Below are 21,095 nucleotides of genomic sequence, written 5' to 3'. Positions count from 1 at the left end.
GCCCAGGTTCAACCCCATTACTGTTCAACCCTATTACTAATGTTAAGAGTGAGTGAAATTGTTTCCTCTGCACAAGCACTTGTGGTGCTCACAACCGCCCCGTGAGGTCAACTTACTGTCACCCCCATTTTTCAGATGATGAAACCGAGGGACAGAGAGATTAGGGTGCTTTTCTAAAACTACCCAGCAGGAAAGGCTGCACGGCAGCCGGGCAGTCTGACGCTCATCTTCTATGCTATGCTGCATTCCCCCTCTGGTTTTTTCCTCCCAGAACCTGTTCCCCCAAAGTGTCCCTGCTTCCCCTGTCATTTCTTTGACAACCCTGGCTCTGGGGCTCTGAGCCTGCTCCTCCCAAGTGCTCACCACTAATGAGGTCTTTGGCTACTTGAGGCTGGAACCGCAGAGGCCGCTGAAACTCTCTCTGTGGGAAGAACCTGCTTCCTTTCACCCTGGGCTCCCAGGTGTGGCTAATGAGGCAGGAGCCCTTGAGGGCCACGCTGCCCAGACTCAGGAGCAGGAATTGTTCTGGGCTGTCTGACTCTGGTCTCTGCGGACCTGGCCTGGAGCTGGAAGCTCCTCTGCCTCTCTGTCCCCTCTTACTTTCCTCTCTTACAGCTCACAACCTGGGCCTGGCCTCTTGGCTAGGGCACAGCAGGGCCAGACCTGGAGGTCTGCAGTCTGCCCATTCATTCACTTACTCGACTGGCACGCATCATACTCTTGCAAACGTACAATTTTGCAATCCACAGGCGGGAAAATAACAAAGGGACCGCGCTACGTGGAGATCAGGGAGGGCCCTCTGAAAGACAGGAGTGGAAGAATGTTTCAGTTGAAGGAAACAGCACAGGCAAAGGCCCAGAGGTGGGAAACAGCTTGGCACATTTGAAGCAGGAAGGAGAGACCAGCGACAGCGTGGCGACTATGGCCTTGAGAGCTGGGCCCTCCATCTTCTCCCAGAGGCCTCTGCTTGAGGCTGGCAAAGACATTTCCAGACAAGACTCCCAGCTTCCAGGATGAGGGGCTCCACCTCCCCCCTCCTGCCTTCCAAGCCAGAGGTGGCGATAAAGGGAACTTGGGCCACAGAGGCCTTGAAGTACCCACCCTTGCCCCTCTTATGGGCCCCGGCTGGCCACAAGGGGGAGTGTCCTCCTGCTGGACCGCCTTCTTGGGTGGACAAGTGGACTAACCGGCAGTAACTCCCAGGCAGACAGGCGTGGCCTCCAATCCTGTCTTCATTATATGCGGGCTGTGGTACTTCAGCACTTTGGAGCGTCTGGAAAATGAGTAGCTCTTCCTTTCCCCGTTGTCTCCATGAAATGTGTTGAGAGCTGAGTACAAGGCATAGCTCTTGGTGAGGGCCTAATCGCGGGGTTATTAAATTAAATAACCATGGTTATAAGAGGCTGCAAATTCCCCACAGCTTCAGCCCGCAGCAAAATGAGTGCTCTGTGAGGGCAGAGTCCTTATTTGCCTTGTTCGTGGCTGTACCCGCGACCACTGGTGTACCCGGCACATGGTCGGTGTTCCATAAATGTTGAATGAATGGACAGATGGATGATGAATTAATGAACTAATAAACGAGTGAACAACCAGCTCCCTCCCCACGGAAGGACATTTAACTTAGGGGTCCTGCCTATCTTTTGCTCCTGCCCGGGATGCTGCCGCTCCCTGCTTCCGGGCAGCGTGCCACACTCTTACCTGCTGTGCGCCTCAGTTTTCCCCTCCGTAAGCTGGCGGGAGTAAGGAGAGCCTCTGGGGGGGTTGGAGGCAGGGCCCCCAGTCCGGGCCTCGCACCCACCCGCGCCCAATCGGCGCGCTAGGAGGTCGAACCCGCGCCCCGCCCCCAGTTCTGCCAGCTGCGCTCAGCCCCCGCCCCGCGCGCACGTGACCCCGCCCCAGCCCGCCCCGCCCAGCCGTCCCAGCGCGGACTCCCATTGGCTGTTCTAGGAGAGCCCTGCCCCCGTCCGGAGCGGAGCCGGAGATACCCCGCCCGCCGCAGAGAGGGGCTCCTGCGTCCGGACTGTTCGCTGCGGCCGGACCGGGCTGGCTGGCTGGCTGGCGGCTGGCTGGCGGGCGGGCGGGCGGGCGGAGCAGGGCCCGCGGGGCTGCGGGACGATCGGGGAGATCGGGCCGGGCTGCGGGCGGCGCCATGGTGAGAGGGGTCGGGCGGCCGGGCGCTCGGGCCCGGCGGGGGCCTGCAGGAGGGGAAGGGGCCGCCCCGGATGGGGTGGGGGCGCGCGGTGGTGGGGGGGGGTGTCTCTGCGGCGGGGGAGGGGCAGCCCGGGCGGGGGCGCGGCTTCGGGGGGAGGGTCTGTTCCGGGGGGCCGCGCCCGCGGGCGGGGGTTCTTTGTCCGCTGCGCTGCGGCGAGATCGGGACAAAGGAGGCGGCAGGGGGCGGCGGCGGCTTTGCAGGGAGCTGGTGTCCCCCCAACCCAGTGCATGCCCCTCACCGCGGCCCGCAGTTCTGCGCCCCAGGCTGGCCGCGGGTCTCCTCCGGACACTTAGGGATTTTTAAAAATAACAGGAGGCGGGGATCCTGGCAACCTCCAGAGTGGTCAGGAGAGCTGCAGAGGTTAGGGGTGGGGGTTCTGGCGACGTCTGGCGCCCATTTCGCAGGTGGGGAAACTGAGGACGGGCTGCGGCGTTTGGTGCCCGGTTCCATCGGTGGTGACTGCGCGGCGTGGGCATGACTGAGTCTCGTAGTCCCCCGTCCCCTAAGCTTCCCCCGCGCCAAGTCAAGCCGACTGGAGTTGCCTCTCCAGCTGTCGTTTCCCCTCCAGCTGTCGCCCCCTGGGCCGAGCTCCCTCCTCCCTCCAGCCTCGCTTAGCTCTTTGGTAGAGTCGGGGAGACAACGGAGTCGCCTGGCAGGGTTAAATGAGAGGGTGCGTGGAGCGCGCCTGGCACTGAGCCTGCACGTCGCCCGCGCTTGGCACGCGGGAGCTGCCAGGGCGCTTATCATCCCTGTGTCCCCAGCATACAGCCGTCCACCCCAGTCACCCAGACTCTTCGGGTGGGGGCGGACTGGGGTTCACTTGTCCCCCTCGTCCCCTCAGGCAAGGGAGCGGGGAGGCGGGGGTCAAATAATATGACATTTTAGTGTCAGAGTTGAAATCCGGATTCTGGATCCAGGCTGCCTGGGTTTGAATCCCTGCGCAGTTACTTTCGGGCTGTGTGACCTTGGGCAATTGGTTTAACTTCTCTGAGCCACAGATTCTTTATCTGCAAAGCGGGCATAGTAATAACTCTAGGGTTGTTTTGATGCTGAAAGGAGATTATCTGTGTGAAGTGTTCAGCCCAGTGTCTGGCACATAGTAATTATCGCCAACTTTTGCCAGGCGTCTACTGTTATTACTAAAGTTGTTTGGCAAGTGAGCTGAGCCTAGGGCAGCCTGTGAGAATAGCCAGTGGCTGATTCACAGGGTGGGGGCACAGGAGACTCGCACTGACCTTGGGGCAGTCCCTGGGGTTCTGCCTGTGCCAGCTTCCTCTTCTGCACAGGGGAACCTGGGGGGTGCTGGTGCGAGTTTCCCCTCCGGGAGGACCGTGGTGTAATGGGTGGGTGGTGGAGGGTGAGGTGACACTGGCTGCAGAGCTGGGCACAGCCCAGTGATTGTCAATCTCCTATCCGCATCCCCACTGTTCTTGCCCTGGCTTTTGGAGGGCAGGGGCCTGTGTGATGCTTCCTTGGGTTCCAGTGCCTGCTCAGGCCTGGCACAGAGCAGATATGCCACCTGCCCCCTTGTCATGCCCCGTCCTCCCCACAGTCCTATGTTTCTAATCAGAAACTGGGCAGGAAATGTTTCCGGTTTGTGAACTGGGGTCCCCCGAAGAGACAGAGCCTGGTTTGCTGGCACACCTGATGGCTTTGTTGGGGGAAGGGGCATGGCTTCACCCCTGCGGAGGTGGTGCGTCCCCTGTAAGCAGGGCAGCCCCAGAAGGTGGAGGCTGCAAGGGGGGAGGGGTGGCAAGCTGATGTCCAGCTGGGCTGGGTGACACTCATGATGTGCCCAGTTAAGCGAGAAGAAGGTAGCAGCGTGTCCCTGAGGAAGGCGCTATTTGTGGCACTGGGCCTGGACCAGGCCCTGTACCCTCCTGGGAGCAGGTCCTTTCGGGGGGAGTGAGGGGCGACCCTGTAACACCCAGGAAGGTGTGGTACCTGGTGACACACAAACCCGGTGGCCCCATAGCCCTTCTGTTTTCACATTTCTTATCACTTCTCAGCCTCCCCACAACCTGGCTGCTGAGGTCAAGGCCTCTTTCCCATTTTGCAGGCTGAGAAACTGAGGCCATTAGGAGCAGCTTGCTTGGCTGGGTCACAACAGCTAGTTATAGTGAGTGGAGGGATGGTGTGGGGCAAAGGAGGGGACTCTAATCTGCTCTGCTGCTGACTGGGCTCCACTGGGCCTTAAGTGTGTGAAGGGACCTGTGGAGTGGGGTTAAGGCTTCATTTTGGGGTCCCCTGAAGAGGCAGGGGTAACTAGAACCCAACCCAACATTGGGGAAGACCTAAGCCGTGGGCCTCCGAGGGCAGCAGGACAGTGGGGGACGCCTGCGCTCAGCTTGCTGGTGGCTGATGCAGGGTCTGTCCTTTGAACCCATCGGTGGTTGGGGGTGGGGCAAGGGGAGAGGTCAGAGGGGTGGTGTCCGCAGACGCTGGGCTTTAGAAAGCTTGTTGAGATCCATCTGAGGGAGGTGGGAGCGGGAGGGTGGAAGGAGGGTGGAGGGTTGGCACTGTGTGTTTGGGGGATCCAGATGGCCTTGGGCTTCCAGTGCCAGCTTTCGTCCTGAGGGAGCTGGCAAGGAGATGCTACAGAGGTTGGGGGAGCGTGGCCCGTCGCCCACCCCTAGAGTGCCCGGAGACTACAGTCCTCGGCTGTGCTCTGGCTCCCAGGCTGGCCTGACCCTCTGCACTTAGAAGACCCCTCCCTTTATTCTGCTGGGCCCCACTTCTGGGTCCCATCCTCCTTTATTCTGTCCAAGTTCACTCTTGGACGATCCATTCAAGCTCTCCACGCCTTAGTTTCCTCACCTGTGAAACTTGGATGGTAGCAGTGAGCAGCGCTAGCCACGGGCTTGTTGGGAGGAGTAGATGATGGTATGGAATAAGTGTTAACTGCTTTGGTGATTGTTCTAAGGGGGTCCAGGTTTCCCATGTGCCATCCTGGGCGTCTACCCAGCCCAAGCTGTGGTCCTCCGCGTCCTGCCCTGTGTGCTTTCCTGGATCAGGGTGAGGGGTCAGCTGACTTGCAGGAGACATCTTAGCTCGGAGGGGTAGGGGGGAGGCCCTGAAGAGATGAAGCAAGGGGTGGGGTCCAGCCCAGGCCAAGAGGGTTCAGAGGGAACTGGCCGGCCGCCCTCATGCTTCAGGTTCCTCTGGGATCTGCATCTCAGTGGCATCTTCCCTCCCCTCCCCTCCCCACAGCTGGTGCAGGGACAGCTGCCCCTCCATGGGCTTGGGCCAGGCCTGCCTGGGACCCACTTGCACACGTGGCTCCTACCCCCATGCTCAGCCTGCAGTCTGTCCTTCCACGCAGGCCGCCAGCTCCCTTGAGGGGACCCGTGGTGGCTTCAAGATTCGGGGGCATTCGGGGTGGGGGCTGCTGACCGTGATCCCCATGCAAGCAAGGTCTCCTCTGATTACTGCCTCCCCGGGCTTGGAGTGGTCGGTCAGCAGACATTTATTGAGCACCTGCTGTGTGCTGGTAATAGGGCTGGGGATCCAGCAGTGGGCAAGATGGACAGTGCCCTCCTACAGCCTCAGAGTCCACTGCGGGAAGGAGATGGCAGCCAGGGAAACACCTTCCCTCACCCAAAAGAATTTCAGGTGGCAGAGCGCCAGGAAATAAGAGGAAGTAGTACGAGACGATGGCCAGTGGGGGTGGGCTGTGTCTGGCTCCTGGGTGATCTGGGAAGGCAGCCCCCAAGAGGCACCTTCTGAGAAAGTCCCGTCTGATGGGAAGGAACCAGTCACGGGACACTCAGGGAAGAACACTCCAGGCAGAAGGAACAGAAAGTGCAGAGGCCTTGAGGTATGAGGCAGAAGGGTACGAAGAAGCTGGGGAAATAGGGAATTTGGATTCTCTGCTGGTACCAGGGAGGGTTCTGAGCAGGGGATGACATGATCAGATTTTTTAACAGATAGGTTCTCAGGAAATACTTGCTGAGTGAAGGAACAAACACATTCAAGGGAGGGCCAGGGACCGCAGGCAAGGCATGACTGTGGCCTGGTCACCTGGCTCTACCCCCTCCTCCTGACCTGGGGCAGGGGCAGCAGACAGGGTTTTGAGGTCACCACTCCTCTCAGAGGGTCCTTGGAGCTGGGGCTACCTCTGCCTCAGTTTGCTGGTTGGTGGTTGGTCGTTGGTCCCGGGACCGCTTGTCCCCCACCCCCAGGACTCAGAGGCACTTCCTGGGCTCCTCAGCTGGTTTGGCCCCTGGGGTCCCCCTCCCCAGGTCTTGCTGCCATTGTCTGATTTCCCACTTCCTGTCCCTGAACCACCCCCCTGCTCCCCAAACACACACACTTCCCCTTCTGAATTGATACTGACTTGCCTTCCTGTCCAGGAACCCAGGGGGAGGGCAGGCACCCCAGCAGGTGCTGGACACAAGGGCCAGTGGAGAGGGTGAGGCGGGGCAGCTAGGTGTGCTCCCGAGCGGGACGAGGGCACAGGGGTTGGGGCAGGTTCACCCAGCTGCAGCCAGCAGGCTCTCTGGGGGTTGGGGGATCACCTGCTCCATGCGGAGGCCCAAGAGGACAGGCTGAGCAGAGTTGTGGGAGCTGATGGTAGCCCTGATGGTGGCAGGGGAGAGGCCAGGAGGACCTGTGCACTGGGTGGGCACAGAAGTGCGCAGGGCCACTCACGGAGCACACAGCCCAACAGGGGAGGCAGGTGCCAACCCGATGGCCCTGACACAGACGCCAGGGTTGCACGTTGAGGCTGGTGCCCTGGAGGGAGGGAAGGAGGGAGTGCAGCCATAGGACGAAGAGGACTTCCTGGACCGCGGGATCAGGAAGACTCCCCGCCTGAGCTGGAGTTAACCAGGGCAGCCTCCACATGTTGATGTTTGTCTGGGGTCTTTGGGGAGCTGTCCCATGCCATGTGAGAGGTTTACCAGCATCCCTGGTCTCCATCCACTTGATACCAGTAGCACCTACACACACACCAGCTGTTATAATCAAAAATGTCTCCAGACGTTGCCACATGTCCCCTGGGGGGCACGGTTGCCCCCACTTGAGAACCACTGCACAAGGGTAAGGGGAGCAGAGCATTTGGGCAGAGGGACCTGGCTGGGCAAAGGTCTGCAGGTAGGAAGGAGCGTGGGGTCAGCAGGAGAGGAGCAGGGGTGGAGATGCTTCATCAGGTCCCATAGGTCACTGTAGGGACTTGGGATCTTTCCTCTGAGTGACAGGGGCACTGGCTGCAATGGCCCCCACAGGTAGACCAGGGAGCCTGTTGAGAGTCATGGCAGCGGCTTGACCCTGGGGGCAGTAAGAAGGGGGAAGACTCCAGGGATGTCGCCCCCCCCCGACTAGGACCCCTCTGCACAGGTGGGCGTGGGAGCAGGGCAGTTCTGGGGGTCTGTAGGGTTTTCTCAGGGCCCGGTCCCCGGACAGACTCAGGGGCGTTGACTTAGCTGCCTTTGACCTTCAGGCGAACCTGGCCTTGGGGTGGGGGTGGAGGGCTCCCTGGTGTGGATAAGAATCAATTCTAATTAAGGCTGTCACTGCTCAAGGAGGGCAGGTTCCATCCTGTCTGGAGGGAAAACCTTCCGCTTCCAATGATGTCTACCTGCACTGATGACTGTCTTCTCCAGAAAAACCAGATTCAGACAGCTGAGCATCGACTCTGCCCACCCTGTGCCCAGGCGTTGCAGGCATCCTCGTAACCACCTGGGTGTTAGTTACTATTATTTGCTCTGTTTACGGTCAGGCAGGAGAAATTTTAAAAGTGTAAGGTCTTGGGACCCAGGGGTGCCACCACCTCCAACCTCAGTGGGTTGTTGCTGTCTGGGCCTTGGGGCATGTACACCCCTCCCCGCCGCCACCCAAACCAGCTGACCTCCAGCTGCAGCCACTCCTCGCACTTGCCAGCAGGCCCTCCTGCCTTCAGAGCCTTAGCAGACAGTGTTCCCCTGCCGGGAAGCTCTTCAGGGTCTGGCTTTCCCGCACATCTCGGCATCAGCATCACCTCCCTGAGTTTTGCCTGCCCCGCCCAGTTTAGCATCAAGGCATCTGGTCCCCTATGTTCCCAGCATTACATTCCTGCATTTGTAGCGACAGGTGTTTGGCATATTGATCCGTTTGCAGTCTGGCTCCTGCACCAAGACGCCGGCAGAGGCTGGTCTGTCCCACTCTCCCCTGCCCTCCTCTAAGTTTTTCCAGAGCCAGGTCAGCTACAGCTTTTTTGTGGGCAAAGGCTGTTGTCGGCTGCACTCTCTCACAGGTGCTCCTGAAGACTCGTTGAGCTATGTATGTCCCGTTCACAAGAGGGGCTGATGTCATTTCCCTGCTTTTGAATCCCTCTGGCCGTCTTGAAGCACTTTATTATTATTATTATTATTTTAATTTATTTATTTTTGGCTGCATTGGGTCTTCATTGCTGCGCACAGGCTTTCGCTAGTTGTGGCGAGCGGGGGCTACTCTGCGGTGCGGTACGCGGGCTTCTCATCGCGGTGGCTTCTCATGTTGTGGAGCATGGGCTCTAGGCGCACGGGCTTCAGTAGCTGTGGCTCGCGGGCTCTAGAGTGCAGGCTCAGTAGTTGCGGCGTACAGGCTTAGTTGCTCCACGGCATGTGGGATCTTCCCGGACCAGGGCTCGAACCCATGTCCCCACATGGGCAGGCGGATTCTTAACCACTGCGCCACCAGGGAAGTCCTTGAAGCACTTTCAATCTGTGAGCAGTTACTGAACACCTAGTGGTGCTGGACTTCTAGAACATTCACCTTAAACAGACCCTGTTTCAGCCTCTGCTGCAGTGGTGATGGAGGTCTCGGGTGCCCCCTCTCCTGCCTGTCAGGTTCCTGGCTGAGCGCGGATGACTGCCTGTCTGGTAGCAGAGGCACTGAAGGTATTAAATGGAAGTGGCCGGGTTGAGTGAGGAGAAGGCTGGTGGCATCATGAACAAAAACACCCAGCAAATGCCAACCAGTCTGTTTCTCACTAGGATGCGGGCAGGACAGTCAGGCTTAAGAACTGATTAAAAATAGACCCCATGGAAGAGCAAGCCCGAGCGTGTGAGCTGTCAGGGTCCCCAGCGGAGTCCCCAGTGTAGCCTCATCTTGCTCTTTCTTTCAGGGCTCTTGTGTCCAGCCTGGGTTCCAGCCTCACTGAGCCGTCCCCACCAAGACCTTTCTGCAGAGGGCCCCCCCCGCCCCCCGCTCAAGCGCTAACCATGTCCATCATGGACCACAGCCCCACCACCGGTGTGGTCACGGTTATCGTCATCCTCATCGCCATCGCTGCCCTGGGGGCCTTGATCCTGGGCTGCTGGTGCTACCTGCGGCTGCAGCGCATCAGCCAGTCAGAGGACGAGGAGAGCATCGTGGGGGATGGCGAGACCAAGGAGCCCTTCCTGCTGGTGCAGTACTCGGCCAAGGGACCGTGCGTGGAGAGGAAGGCCAAGCTGACCCCCAACGGCCCTGAAGTCCACGGCTGAGCCGGGATGCAGAGGCTCCTGGACCTGTCTGCCGCCAGCCAAGAGGCGCAGTAGGGGCGAAACCACAGACGTGCTACCATCTGAGAGGAAGGGTTGATGCTTGCTGGCATGGCCTCACCGGACTTCGTCATCGCATGCACCGACTCCTGGGGTCCCGGCGGTCCTGAGCCAGGGCTCAGTGGCACTGGGCAACCCCTCAGCCTCCTGGTAGGACTGCCCATTGCAGGCAGTGGGCAGGCCTGACCTTGCTGGGGCTCACGGCCCCACAGCGCTTTTGTTACTTGAATGTTTAGCTGAGCCTGTTTTTGATGGAGCTACTACTGTAACGCGTGAACTCACAAGCCTGTGAACTGTAAATAGGCCCCAGAAGCACGTGCTTAAGCCTCTCTTGCTGATTTTTTTAAAAATATAGAGCACATGGGACTGTCCATACTAACGCTGAGCTGAGTCAAGGCGGGAGGGGGGGGTCTTAGACTTGTAAGGCCCACATTGCACTTGGCAGGGGCCTCAGATATACGTGTGTATGTAGAGGACGTGACACGTCGACTTTAAGTCTCGCAGCTAACCTGTTGGGGTGCTTTGGCGATTTCTGCTTCGTGAGCAATGAATGGGAGCAGCAGCACGTCCCGCCCCCTCCTGCTCTAGGTAGATGAGGTTGTTAAATGCCAGTTCCTGTTGCTAGTGGAGTGATTGCAAGGAAGCTACTGCAGCTGCTTGGGAGCCGGTGAAGGACGAGTCAGGGCCCAAGGCCCGAGTCCCAAGGCTGCCAGGCGTCCTAGTGGCCGAGCAGTTTCTGGCCCCCATGGTCTTGAGCATGCTGAGCACCCTGCCCCCCACCCAGCTTTACTGAGCACAGGCTTCGCTAGAAACACCAGAGCCGCGGTGGCTACCTGCATCCCAAACCCAGTTGGCCCAGGAAGGAGAGAACATTGTGGTTTTTGTTTGTTGTTGTATTTAATATTTTCTGCACTGGAGGGGGTGGTGGTGGGGTGCTTGGTTTCTTCCCCCTGCCCTTTTCACAAATTCGCTTCCTTTCCTCCCAGATTCCCACCCACCTGCTGGGTCCTGGATTTCATTTTCCTCAATGGGCCACCTAGGCGGGTCCCCTGACCTTACTCTGAGAGCGCCAAGTGTCACTTCTTGTGTGCCTGTGCACACAGAAGCCCCCAGCAGCCTGTGCTTAGTGGGCACCCAGGGGAGGGGGCTGGGGGAAGAGGGAGTTTCAGGTTCAGGATTTGGTTTTCGAAAAGGTGAGGAGTTTGGTGGCTCTTGGTCAGGCCAGTGATTCCCACCCTGCCCCTCCGAGATGTCCCTTGTGTATACTTCAGTGAACTTGCTTAGGTTTTTAATCCCACCACTGTAAGCACACCCTAAACTATCATGATTAAAATGTGATTTGTGTCTGCATCCTCGGGAATAAACTGGAGGCCAGCTCTGGGTGAGCTGGGGAGCGCTGGCCCTCAGCACTTGAGCTGCCTTGCCAGCAGCATGGGCAGGGAGCTCCCAGGTCGCCAGGGCCTGCCCCCTATTCCCAGCTCCCCCTCAAAGCTCTGGCCTCCTGGTCGGGCAGAAGGCGGCTCCTCTGGCCTCATCCAAATCTCCTCTAAAAAGCATGTTGAACTAATCAACTTTCTAGAACCCCTAGTAGGGAGCTTAAGGAACACTCCTTTTAGCGGCATACCCCTAAATTAACGGTCAAACATTAAGGTGTATAGCTTGGGGGGAGGGGAGGAGTAGCTAGTTAGGCCATTTGAGCTGAAGGCAGGATTGAGACAGCACAGGTGGCCTACTAAGGAATCCTTAGAAGGCAGCTGGGCTTTAGTACAGGGGAGGAAATGCCTTTGGTCCCCACCTGGGGATGGCCAAGCATGAGTCAGGCTGGAGACCAGCAGAAGGCCCTGTAAGCAGCACACAGGGTGTGGGCGGGAGAAGGGGTCAGAAGTTCTAAAGGGGTCAACTGGAAGGTCAGGGAGAAGGTGTGTTTCCTAATGAAGGACATAAGAAAAATGGGGCAGGTGTAGGGGTGTTCGATCCATTCCCCTCACATTTCAGAACTTCAGGCTTTCTACCTCTACTTTCTGCAGCCAGCAGCCTGCACCTAAGGCTGTCTGTCCTTTACCCAAGTAACCGAGGAGCTCCTGGGACTTGCATTTTCAGTCCCTGAGCCTGACCCTGAAAATGACCATTGCTTGACTGTCAAACTCGCCCTGAGCTTCTTACCGTGGCCGGTGCAGTTTCGGTTTTGAAAAGATGAGGCATCACTTTCTCCTCAGTTTCAGTCCTGGAGGTTCCTTATCCCACGACATCTGTGCCATTTGCATCAGGCCCATCAGCACGGTGTCAGTGCCAGGTGAGGGTCACGGCATGGTGGGGCACTAGTGGGGTCTCTGGAGGCAAGTGGAAGTGCCTGCAGAACTGGTGACCAACCACATAACAGCTCTCACTGTTCTTGGTCAACAGCTACTTTTTTTTAGCATAGACACCAGAGCCACACACTCAAATGGCTTAGTTAAGTTATGACCTCTCATTGAATTCTTTCTGAATAGCCCAACTGTTGTGTCCAAGTTTTCTGACTAGTCAGTCAGGACATTAGCCTTTCATTCTGCATGTCATCGCAGAAGCAACAGCAGGGGGATGGGGAGGGAACGCCGACACTGAGCCACTAAAATATGGACTAACTTTTCAGACACATCTTCAAGTGGACTGTGCTACTGTTTTCGTCTCAAAGCTACCAAGTTTGTGCAATAAGTGGAGGGGATGGCACCCCTGTTCAATAAAAGCTGAATGACATTCAAGCTGATTTTCTAGACCACTGAGAAAATCTTTATTTACAATAAATTTCAATAAAATTTGCATAAATATATTCGCAATGTATAGTCTTCACCTCTGATTTCTTCATGTCATTTTCAAAGTTAGTCTGTCCTGTTCTCAGTGCTCCTTTCGGAGGCCAGCGTGGAGCTGACGTTGGAAGGCGGAGGGGTGCTGGCTGGTAGCCGGGGGGCGCCCGAGGGTTTGTGGTAGTCCAATCGAACCTCATCCAGGGGAGCACGGTCTTCGGCCCCGTCCCTGCCCTCCAGTTTCTGCTCCATGGTGGCCACCAGGATCTTGAGCCACGTGTTCTCGGTGAGGAGGTTCTCCGAGGCATCGGCCAGCTCCTGGAGCTTGCGGGCCACCTCCTCAAGCTCCCGGGTTTTCTGCTCGTACAGGGCCTGCAGCTGCTCGCTGTGCAGCTGGAGCAGGCTGTGCTGCCTCTCCAGCGTGTGCTGCTGCCGCCGCAGCTGCTGCTCATCCCTACGCGCGCTCGAGAGCCGGGCCTCCACCTGCCCCTGCGCCTGCTGCAGGGCGCTGATCTCCGCCCTCAGCTTCTGGATCTCTCTCTCCAGATGGGAGATGTGCCCCTGCTGCAGGACGGCCTCTCTCTGAAGACACTCTTTGGTAGGAGGGTTAACCAAGTTCTGGGGGGCAGAAGCAGGGTCTGAGTGATGCAAAATGAACCTCAGCAGATTTGGAAGGGTGATGGGAAGGTCTTCAGGGTATTTCACACTTAGGTCCTTTCTGGAGAGAAAGGGAAAGGAGTCAAAGATAAGAGAGTCACACCAACATTCTTAGTCCAAAACCAGACTGCCGCCGAAGGTCAAGCTGCTTATTTCCTACCAAAAGGAAGTCAGCATGGAAAATGTCATCTGGCAAAAAAATTTCTACAAAGCTGAGGATGTCCCATATGCTGCTTCTGTAATTAAGGTGGTTTATCTCAAAGGTGTGTCTGTTCCTGAGGACAAAGAGCTCAGTTTCTGTTCACAACCTTCCAAGAAAGATAAGAACTCAGGGCAGAGGGGCCTCCGTGTGCTCTCAGACGCCCAGTGGCGCGTCAGGAAGGGTGTCCGGGGGCAGGACTGCCACCCATGTCACTATTGTGGCCATCGACAATGCTTGGCGAGATGGGAAAAACCTCCAACACTCAGCCTGGCTCTTCAGCAAGCATTTATTACACATTATCCGAGGCAAGAGTTCTCAACTGGGGTAACTGTACCCTCCCTTCCCCAGGGGACACTGGGCAACATCTGGAGACACATTTTATTGTCACGATGGTGGAGGTGCTACTGGAGCCCCACCCTTGACAAACAGACCAAGGGGCTCTGAGGAATTAAGGTTGCCGGGCCCTGAGAGCAGAGAATAAGGAAGGAGGGTGACATATGAAGGGGATTTTCCCCAAAGCTTTGCTGCAAGTCCTGATGTACAAATTTCCTTTTTAGAACTTGTCATCCAATTGTCTGATGACCAAAATTTCTACCACAGATACATTTACCTGTGTATACACCACCTGGCTGCAATAAATCCAAACCAGCAGCTTTAGCATGAGGGGGGCAGACACCATCCAGTATTAAAGGAGTGGAGGTGAAGGGCACGACTCTGGGGCCCACCCGCCTCCGGGGCCTCACAGGACTCCTCTGTGGCCTGCACTGCCTTGTCTGTAAAGGGGGGAATATGAGTCTCATCTACCCTGTAAGGACTGCATGAGTTACCTGAAGGCTCAGGGAATGTTAGCTTGAAAAAAAAACAAAAACAAAAAAACCAACCACATTGTTCCTTAGAGAAACTGACTAGAAATCCCTCATTAAGAGCTTGCACACCCTCTCCACACACAAAGCCAGTGGCCAAACACCCAAGAAAAGACAAAAGGTGTTCTATCAAAGCGTAGCCCTTTTTCTATGAAATAAAAATCACAGGGAAATTAAAATCAGATATGTCCCATTTTATATGTTTATGGAAACTTTCAGGTAAATGGAACAATTTTTAAACTTTGGGGGTAAGTATATAACCACGTCTTCCTTTAAAGCATAGTTTTCTTAACATGTAAGCTTTCTCCAAGTGGGGCCTCCCAGTCATTCAACTGACAACTAAGAACATCCTGGCCCCTGTGAAGTGTGGGTGAGGATGGACAAGCAGAGGCTGGATCCACCCCTACGTTCTGCAACACAACCTGGTCTTCTAGGACAGAGCAAATGTGAATCATCCCCAGCAAAAAGCTTAGTGTGTGTATCTGGAGACATTTACAGGACAGAAAACGATACTGGTAAACATGCTATTTTAGAGTTTCTGGGGCAATCTCCATGAACCTACCTGATGGGTGTGCTAAAATGCTTTCAAACTTCTTAGAAGTAGCAAGGATACAGAGCGTCAACAAACTGCTTCCAAAATGGCAATCATTTTGAAAGTGTAGTGGTAAAAGGTCCCACTGTTTATTTGACTCTGGTCTAAGTTCACCAGGAGTATGTGTACGCACCTCTAGTGTGTAAAAGGCTAAATACAAAATGACCAATGGGGTATAAGTTATCTGTTCCAAAGAGGGGCTATAATACTGAGGGAGGGTGGGCTGCTCCTCTAAAGAAGGTTCTTCCCCAGGGGGCACATCAGAATGAACCCCCCACCCACTTCTGATCTCCTGGCCCAGGGCCGGGCCAGAGCACCTGCATTTTGGAACGTCACACAGAGTGGGGGAAGAAGAGTGGTTCTAAGGTGCCCCTGCACAAGAAGGCGGCCCTGCTGGGAGCAAGAGGTAGTCCAGGCTGTGCACTGTGGCAGAGGACAAGCTCCTTCCTATGGTTTCTTTCATGATCATAAAATACAAACGACGTGCTCACTGAGGACAATTTGCAAAGGATATAAAAAGCATACAAGAGGCACCCCTGTGACCACTGGTAACCTTCACTCCTCCAAAATTATCGTCAACATCTTGACACCTTCTCTTCTGCACACATTTTAACCCAGTGCATGTGTAAATTTATATTTTACCAAATCGCATATATACTTTTATATTCTTTTCACTAAAAATAAGCATGTGCCCTGTGAAGAAGGTCTTACTGCTTGTTATCAGTTTTTCGTTTCCTCTTTTGTGAGCTGTCAGCTTTTTGCCCTTTACCTTCTGAGTGAACTGAACACTCACTTTAGACCAGTTAATGAAGAGCTTGCTTCACTTCTGATTACCATTTATTTTTAGGAAATAAGAAAAATTCCATTCCAAAGCAGTAAGGCTTTGGTTTACCAAGCTCTCTGCATTAGAATGGAACTGGACAGTCTACTATTCAGTATTTACTTTCTTGACTTTTCAATACAAGGGAACTAGGAAGAAGCTGTAGCAGCGACCTTCCTGCAGGGCATGGAAAATGAGCTCATCTCTATGCTGACTCCATCAGGCAACCTCAGAATGAAAGGCACTCAACCCAAACGCGAAACAATTCCAGCTGCTGAGAACCTCTTTGTGCAAAGGCATGTGCTGGGTGTTACGACGTCAATGTTTTTTCCAACTATGATTGAAATTTGAAAATTATGGTGTGTTAAACTTCATGCCCCACCTCTGTCCCACACACAATGAAATTACTTGTGTTATTGTTCACGGTTCCTGGACCGTGTGGCACCTGCCTGAGACACTTCTTAAAAAGAAAAAGGCTCGTCACAATACAGTCAGCAGTAGAACTGGGTGAGTCACACTCTGTTTTTAGTGCGTGATTTGACAAGACCCTACTACCACAGGAAGTATTCCAGCAAAAATTCTTTGAGATAAGGGGGAAAAACCAAGGAAATGATTCAGTACACATGAAGGAAGCACTCTCCTAGAGAAGCATGAAGAGCATGGCAGTGGCTGCAATAAACGGTAAAAGCGAGCACCAGAGAATAAAAGACATGTGAGTTAGGGAACGTCACTAAAATCATCCTGCAAATGCTTTTCCCTATAAAGATATTGTCAAAGCCATGTGACTGGGTCCCTGAGGGCCCATCCTTTTAAAAACAAACAGGAATCTGTACCAAGAGAACATCTGGTTTATCAGGCTTTAAAAGGCCAAGAGTTAATTTCCCTTCTACCAAAACATCTGGATCCACATTCGCTAACTGCCAGGTCACGTCCCCTTGCTAACGGCCCATCCCTGCTCGCTGGGCTTTCAGGGAAGCTGCCCTGATCACTCACCTTGGAGCACCACTTAGACAAATGTGAAGAGATCAAGGTGACAGCCCCGTCAGGTGACATTCACAGAAGTCTGCACACCTGGGGAGAAGGCTTCTTGAGCCCCAGTATGCGGGTGCAGTGGGTAGAAGGGCCTCTGTTTCCTCCTTGTACCAGGGGGCCGAGGTGGCCGTCCGCAGGGCTCAATGACAAATGACTCATGTGGAAGCGGGCAGGCCGGGCCTGACTCCCTGTGAGGCCCAACAGTAAGCTGTTGTTTTGCCCCACGTGAACCTGGGGCTCTTTGCTGTCAATCTCAGCACTCACTGTGTGCTCATAAGGCCAAGAAGGTGAACAAGTTCCAGTGGCCACATTCATACTTGTGTAACACACACTCTGGGAGGTGGCAAACTTAAAAAAACTACCACACCTGACATCATGACACCAAAGCCCTTTTACCCTTGGTTACCAGTGGCACATTTTTTGAACAATACATTTTATTCTAAATACTTTAGTAATAAGTAATGATGTACACTTCACTTCTGTGAAGTACCTTAAACCCATTTCATGTTCAGCAAAAGAATCCCATCTGCCCAAATATTGAAAAAATTCAGCTTTACCTGTTACAGGGAAAAAATAAGACAGTAGGAAGACGGTCAACCATAAATTCCCAAGGAAGATCATTCTGAGATACATCAATCCTGGCAAAGGGAAAGAACAGAAAAAGCAAAAGATCAGCCGAAGAAACTCCAACTTGAAAGGATCTTCTCAAATAATTGAAGAACCCAGGGCACTGTCTGCGCCCACACAAGACTGGCCCCTGGCGGTGAGTGCACAACTGGGTATAAGGCAGGCATAGCTTGTGGGAGAAGCAGCGAGACTTCCAGGACATGCAACTGTCCACCTAACTCACTGAGGGAAATGTCATGTCTTGAAAGTAAATGTAGAATCCCCCCTCAAAAAAGCCTCGCTGACACCTCAGGAGTAGTCCACGCACCTGACCAAATCTGGGCAAGTACCTTAACCGTTGGATCAGCTCTGGAAAAAGGAAATCATTGAGCAAAACACATTGAGCCTCTGAAAACGTAAGAAAACAAGATAAGGAAGATTATATTCTATATTCTGTTAAGTCTAGACAGAGGCCAAGAAAGTTGTATTTTCTTAACAGATTTTAGATGAATTTTCTAATACAGGAAATGACATCTGTGCTAAATGAGCCAACCTGTGCTTAATTACCACTGAACTAGGTGGGGGCCCCTACTGCAGTCCGCACTAAGCTGGGCCTGCAGGAATGTCTCTCCACCTGCCCCCAGGGACTGCTCAGTTGAAGCAAAAAGAACATCCCAGGAGGAAGCGAAGCAGCAGGGCTGCTAGGCCAGGTGTCAATATTCACAAATAGTGCATAAAAAAGGTGGAAATGTTTTGAATCATTAACTTGACAGGAGTTTTCAGAAAAGTATAATTGGGGGCAGAGTGGGGAGGGGCGGAAATCAGTGCCTCGAGTTTGTCCAAAAGGATGAAATACACTTTAAAAAAAAACTGACATAACCATGGCTTCCCTGGTGGCACAGTGGTTGAGAGTCCGCCTGTCGATGCAGGGGACACGGGTTCATGCCCCAGTCTGGGAGGATCCCACATGCCGCGGAGCGGCTAGGCCCATGAGCCATGGCCGCTAAGCCTGTGCGTCCGGAGCCTGTGCTCCGCAACGGGAGAGACCACAACAGTAAGAGGCCCGCGTACCGCAAAAAAAAAAAACAAAAAAAAACTGACATAACCAAATCATAATGGTTTTAAATAGCTTCATTAACAGAACAGTACTCCTGCCTCTCTGTCTGTGAAAGCCTACCTAGAACATCAGAGTTTCTATTTTATTTTATTTTATTTTTTTTGCGATATGCGGGCCTCTCACTGTTGTGGCCTCTCCCGTTGCGGAGCACAGGCTCTGGACGCGCAGGCTCAGCGGCCATGGCTCACGGGCCCAGCTGCTCTGCAGCATGTGGGATCTTCCCGGACTGGGCCACGAACCCGTGTCCCCTGCATCGGCAGGCGGACTCTCAACCACTACGCCACCAGGGAAGGCCAGAGTTTCTATTTTTTAAACAAATGGTGTTGAACAGTTTATTCTATAATCAAGTGTTTCTTTCTCCTGATTTTTACTTCAAAGAAAAACCAAACTGTAAAATTAAAAGAAAAACATTTGTAAACATCCACTCAGAATCCCATTGTGCTGATTGGGACCTTCTTTCTGGGATTCTCATTCAGGATTTGGTGTATATGCCTACATACTGATAAGAGCAGAAATCATATTTCATACTCTATTCTTTTCAGTTAATTGTATGAAAAGCGTAGTCCTAACGAAGGGGTAAAAATCCCATCAAATGCCCAACCATAATTTACTTAACCATTTTTCTACTGTTGGACATAAATAATGCTGCAATGACCAGCACATGCTTCTCTGCAAGTCCTACTTCCTTAATTCCCCAAAGTGAAATTAGCTGGATCAAAAATGTATAACCATTTTTGCTAAAATGTTGTTAAAATGCTTTCCAAAAAGTTTATGCCAATTTACTTATTCTGTTAGCTACATCTGACTGTGCCAATTTTATTTTATCAACACAAGATTCTACCACTTAAGAGTATTCCTTAATTTAATAAGTATAAATGACACTTTGTTATTTCAATTTACATTTACTAGATTATAATTTCCCCACTTGTTTATTTACTCTCTTCTCTTACATGAAAAGCTGTTCATGACCTTTCTTCACATGGCAGTCCTCAGCTGTTTCTCCCTCCCCCATTTTTTAAAATTGTGGTGAAATATATACATAACATTTACCATCTTAGCCATTTCTAAGTGTACAGTGCAGTGGTATTAAGTACATTCATAATGCTGTGCACCCATCACCACCATCCATCTCCAGAGCTCTTTCATCTTGCAAAACTGAAACTGACCCCATTAAACAACTCCTCCCCCTTCTCCCCTCCCCCCATCTCTTGGCAACCACCATTCTGCTGTCTCTATGAATCTGACTACTCTTGGTGCCTCATATAAGGGAAACCATACAGTGCTTGTCGTTTTGTGACTCATTTCACTCAGCATTAATATCCTCAAGGTTCACTCATGTTGCAGCATGTGTCAGAATTTCCTTCCTAATTTTTAGGGTGGAATAATATTCCACTATATGTACAAACCACATTTTGCTCTCAGCAGTTTTCTTAAACCATTTTAATTTCTCACGGTCTGTAGCATGAACACCTGATTCTGAATCCTGCTCCCTCATTTACAGGTTGTATAACTCTGGGCAAGCTGCCTAATCCTTTTGAGCCTCAGTTTCCTCCTCAGTAGAAAGAGAGTGGTAATCATACCTGCTCCACTGAATGCTCTAAGGATTAAGTCAGATAATATGTATATATAAAAATCTCGCAGCATAGTAACTCCTCAAGTGTGGCTCTAATCATTACTTACAGCATACACAAAAGGTAAGACATATATGCTGTAAAATACAGCTATCGTCCTTTTGTCAGTTTTATTTTCGTTGCACATTTTTCTAGTGAAATCTGTGCATCTTTCTTGCATTATTTTTTCAACTGCTTCATTTTGGCAAGTTTTCACCTCTCAAAGGAACTAGCAAATCCAATATTCTAGCTTCTGTTATTTTTTTCTATGATTTGATCTTTTATATTTAAATTCTATCTGAAGATTTTTTTTTCTTTTTGCGTGGTGGGGAGAAGATATAGCTTAAATCTAAATAATTTTCATCTCAGACTGCCTACTACCTGATCCAAAAACTCTTTGAGCCTTGTTTTTACAAAACAATGGTTTAACATTTTTTTGTTTGCTACACATACACATACAGTACAAGGAATCACAAAACTAGAACATGCAGGTATCAGCCAATCTTGCCTCTTACTTTTAGGAATGAGGAGGGAAAGGAGACCTGGTGGGGAGATTTGCTCCAGGTCCCAGGGCTGGTTGGCAGCACACCAGGGACTGGCCCCCTTTTGCTGGGCCAAGGCCCCAGTGCCATGTATTCCAGAAAGCTGGCCACTTGGGGGGCTATCCGAGCAACCAGGTGAGCACTAATCCCTCAGAACTGCACTCACCCTCCTATGAACTCAATCAGGACTAAATACACTCAACATCATGGAAGAAACACTTAGCATTCATCAGGAAAACTTTGGCTCCAATGAGGTTTTGCTCACAGCTTTAAGCTGACAATCAACCAAATCTTACCCAAGGTCAACAGAAAATGGGCAGACCCTTGCAGGCCATAATGGCTAAGCTGTAAGGAGGAGTGAAGGCAGGCACACAGCGCTGCAGCACGGGCTTCCTTACCTTGCCACAGTGAACGTATCCGCGGGCAGGAGCCGAGCTAGCTGGATAAAGATGTGATTGAGGGCTGGACAGAAGCCGCACCACTGTGCATAATAAAGCAGCAACACGTCCTATGGGAAGAGGAAGACGGCTGTTACTGGGCTGCTCAGGTCCTCACTGTGC

At 53.0% G+C, this 21,095-nt stretch overlaps 3 protein-coding genes across 11 annotated transcripts in view; 1 reads left to right on the top strand and 2 right to left on the bottom strand.

Moving 5' to 3' along the window:
* LITAF (lipopolysaccharide induced TNF factor) overlaps positions 1-1,298 on the bottom strand; it is a 110,118-nt gene extending 108,820 nt beyond the window's left edge. For 3 of the 4 annotated variants that reach the window (XM_022552308.3, XM_022552309.2, XM_089896156.1), the window contains exon 1: positions 1,102-1,203. The gene's annotated coding sequence lies outside the window, so the exon portion shown is untranslated. Of the gene's footprint in view, positions 1-1,101 lie in introns of all 4 variants that reach the window. The other variant, XM_089896157.1, reaches the window with a different exon arrangement.
* Positions 1,299-2,076: 778 nt separating this feature from the next.
* On the top strand, positions 2,077-12,527 carry SNN (stannin). 2 transcript variants are annotated; one of them, XM_022552327.2, is made up of 2 exons: positions 2,077-2,152; positions 9,297-12,527. In XM_022552327.2, the coding sequence occupies exon 2, from the start codon at positions 9,394-9,396 to the stop codon at positions 9,655-9,657; it is 264 nt and encodes an 87-aa protein (XP_022408035.1). In that variant the 5' UTR covers positions 2,077-2,152; positions 9,297-9,393; the 3' UTR covers positions 9,658-12,527. The 2 variants fall into 2 exon arrangements, with proteins under 2 accessions (XP_022408035.1, XP_022408036.1); XM_022552328.2 differs by lacking the exon at positions 2,077-2,152 and adding an exon at positions 2,378-9,069.
* The window catches only part of TXNDC11 (thioredoxin domain containing 11), a 68,136-nt gene continuing 57,633 nt past the window's right edge, over positions 10,593-21,095 (bottom strand). For all 5 annotated transcript variants that reach the window (XM_022552323.3, XM_089896152.1, XM_089896155.1 and 2 more), the window contains 3 exons: positions 20,934-21,043; positions 17,218-17,298; positions 10,593-13,212 (listed from right to left, as the gene is read on the bottom strand). In XM_022552323.3, the coding sequence (XP_022408031.1) occupies positions 12,570-13,212; positions 17,218-17,298; positions 20,934-21,043 (834 nt within the window). In that variant the 3' untranslated portion in view covers positions 10,593-12,569. The remainder of the gene's footprint in view (positions 13,213-17,217; positions 17,299-20,933; positions 21,044-21,095) is intronic.

This window comes from Delphinapterus leucas, chromosome 15 (genome assembly GCF_059928025.1).
Source record: "Delphinapterus leucas isolate spDelLeu-1000000601 "Yukka" chromosome 15, BTC_Dleu_Yukka2, whole genome shotgun sequence".
NCBI classification, from domain to species: domain Eukaryota; kingdom Metazoa; phylum Chordata; class Mammalia; order Artiodactyla; family Monodontidae; genus Delphinapterus; species Delphinapterus leucas.
This window is presented reverse-complemented; position numbering and strand designations above follow the sequence as displayed.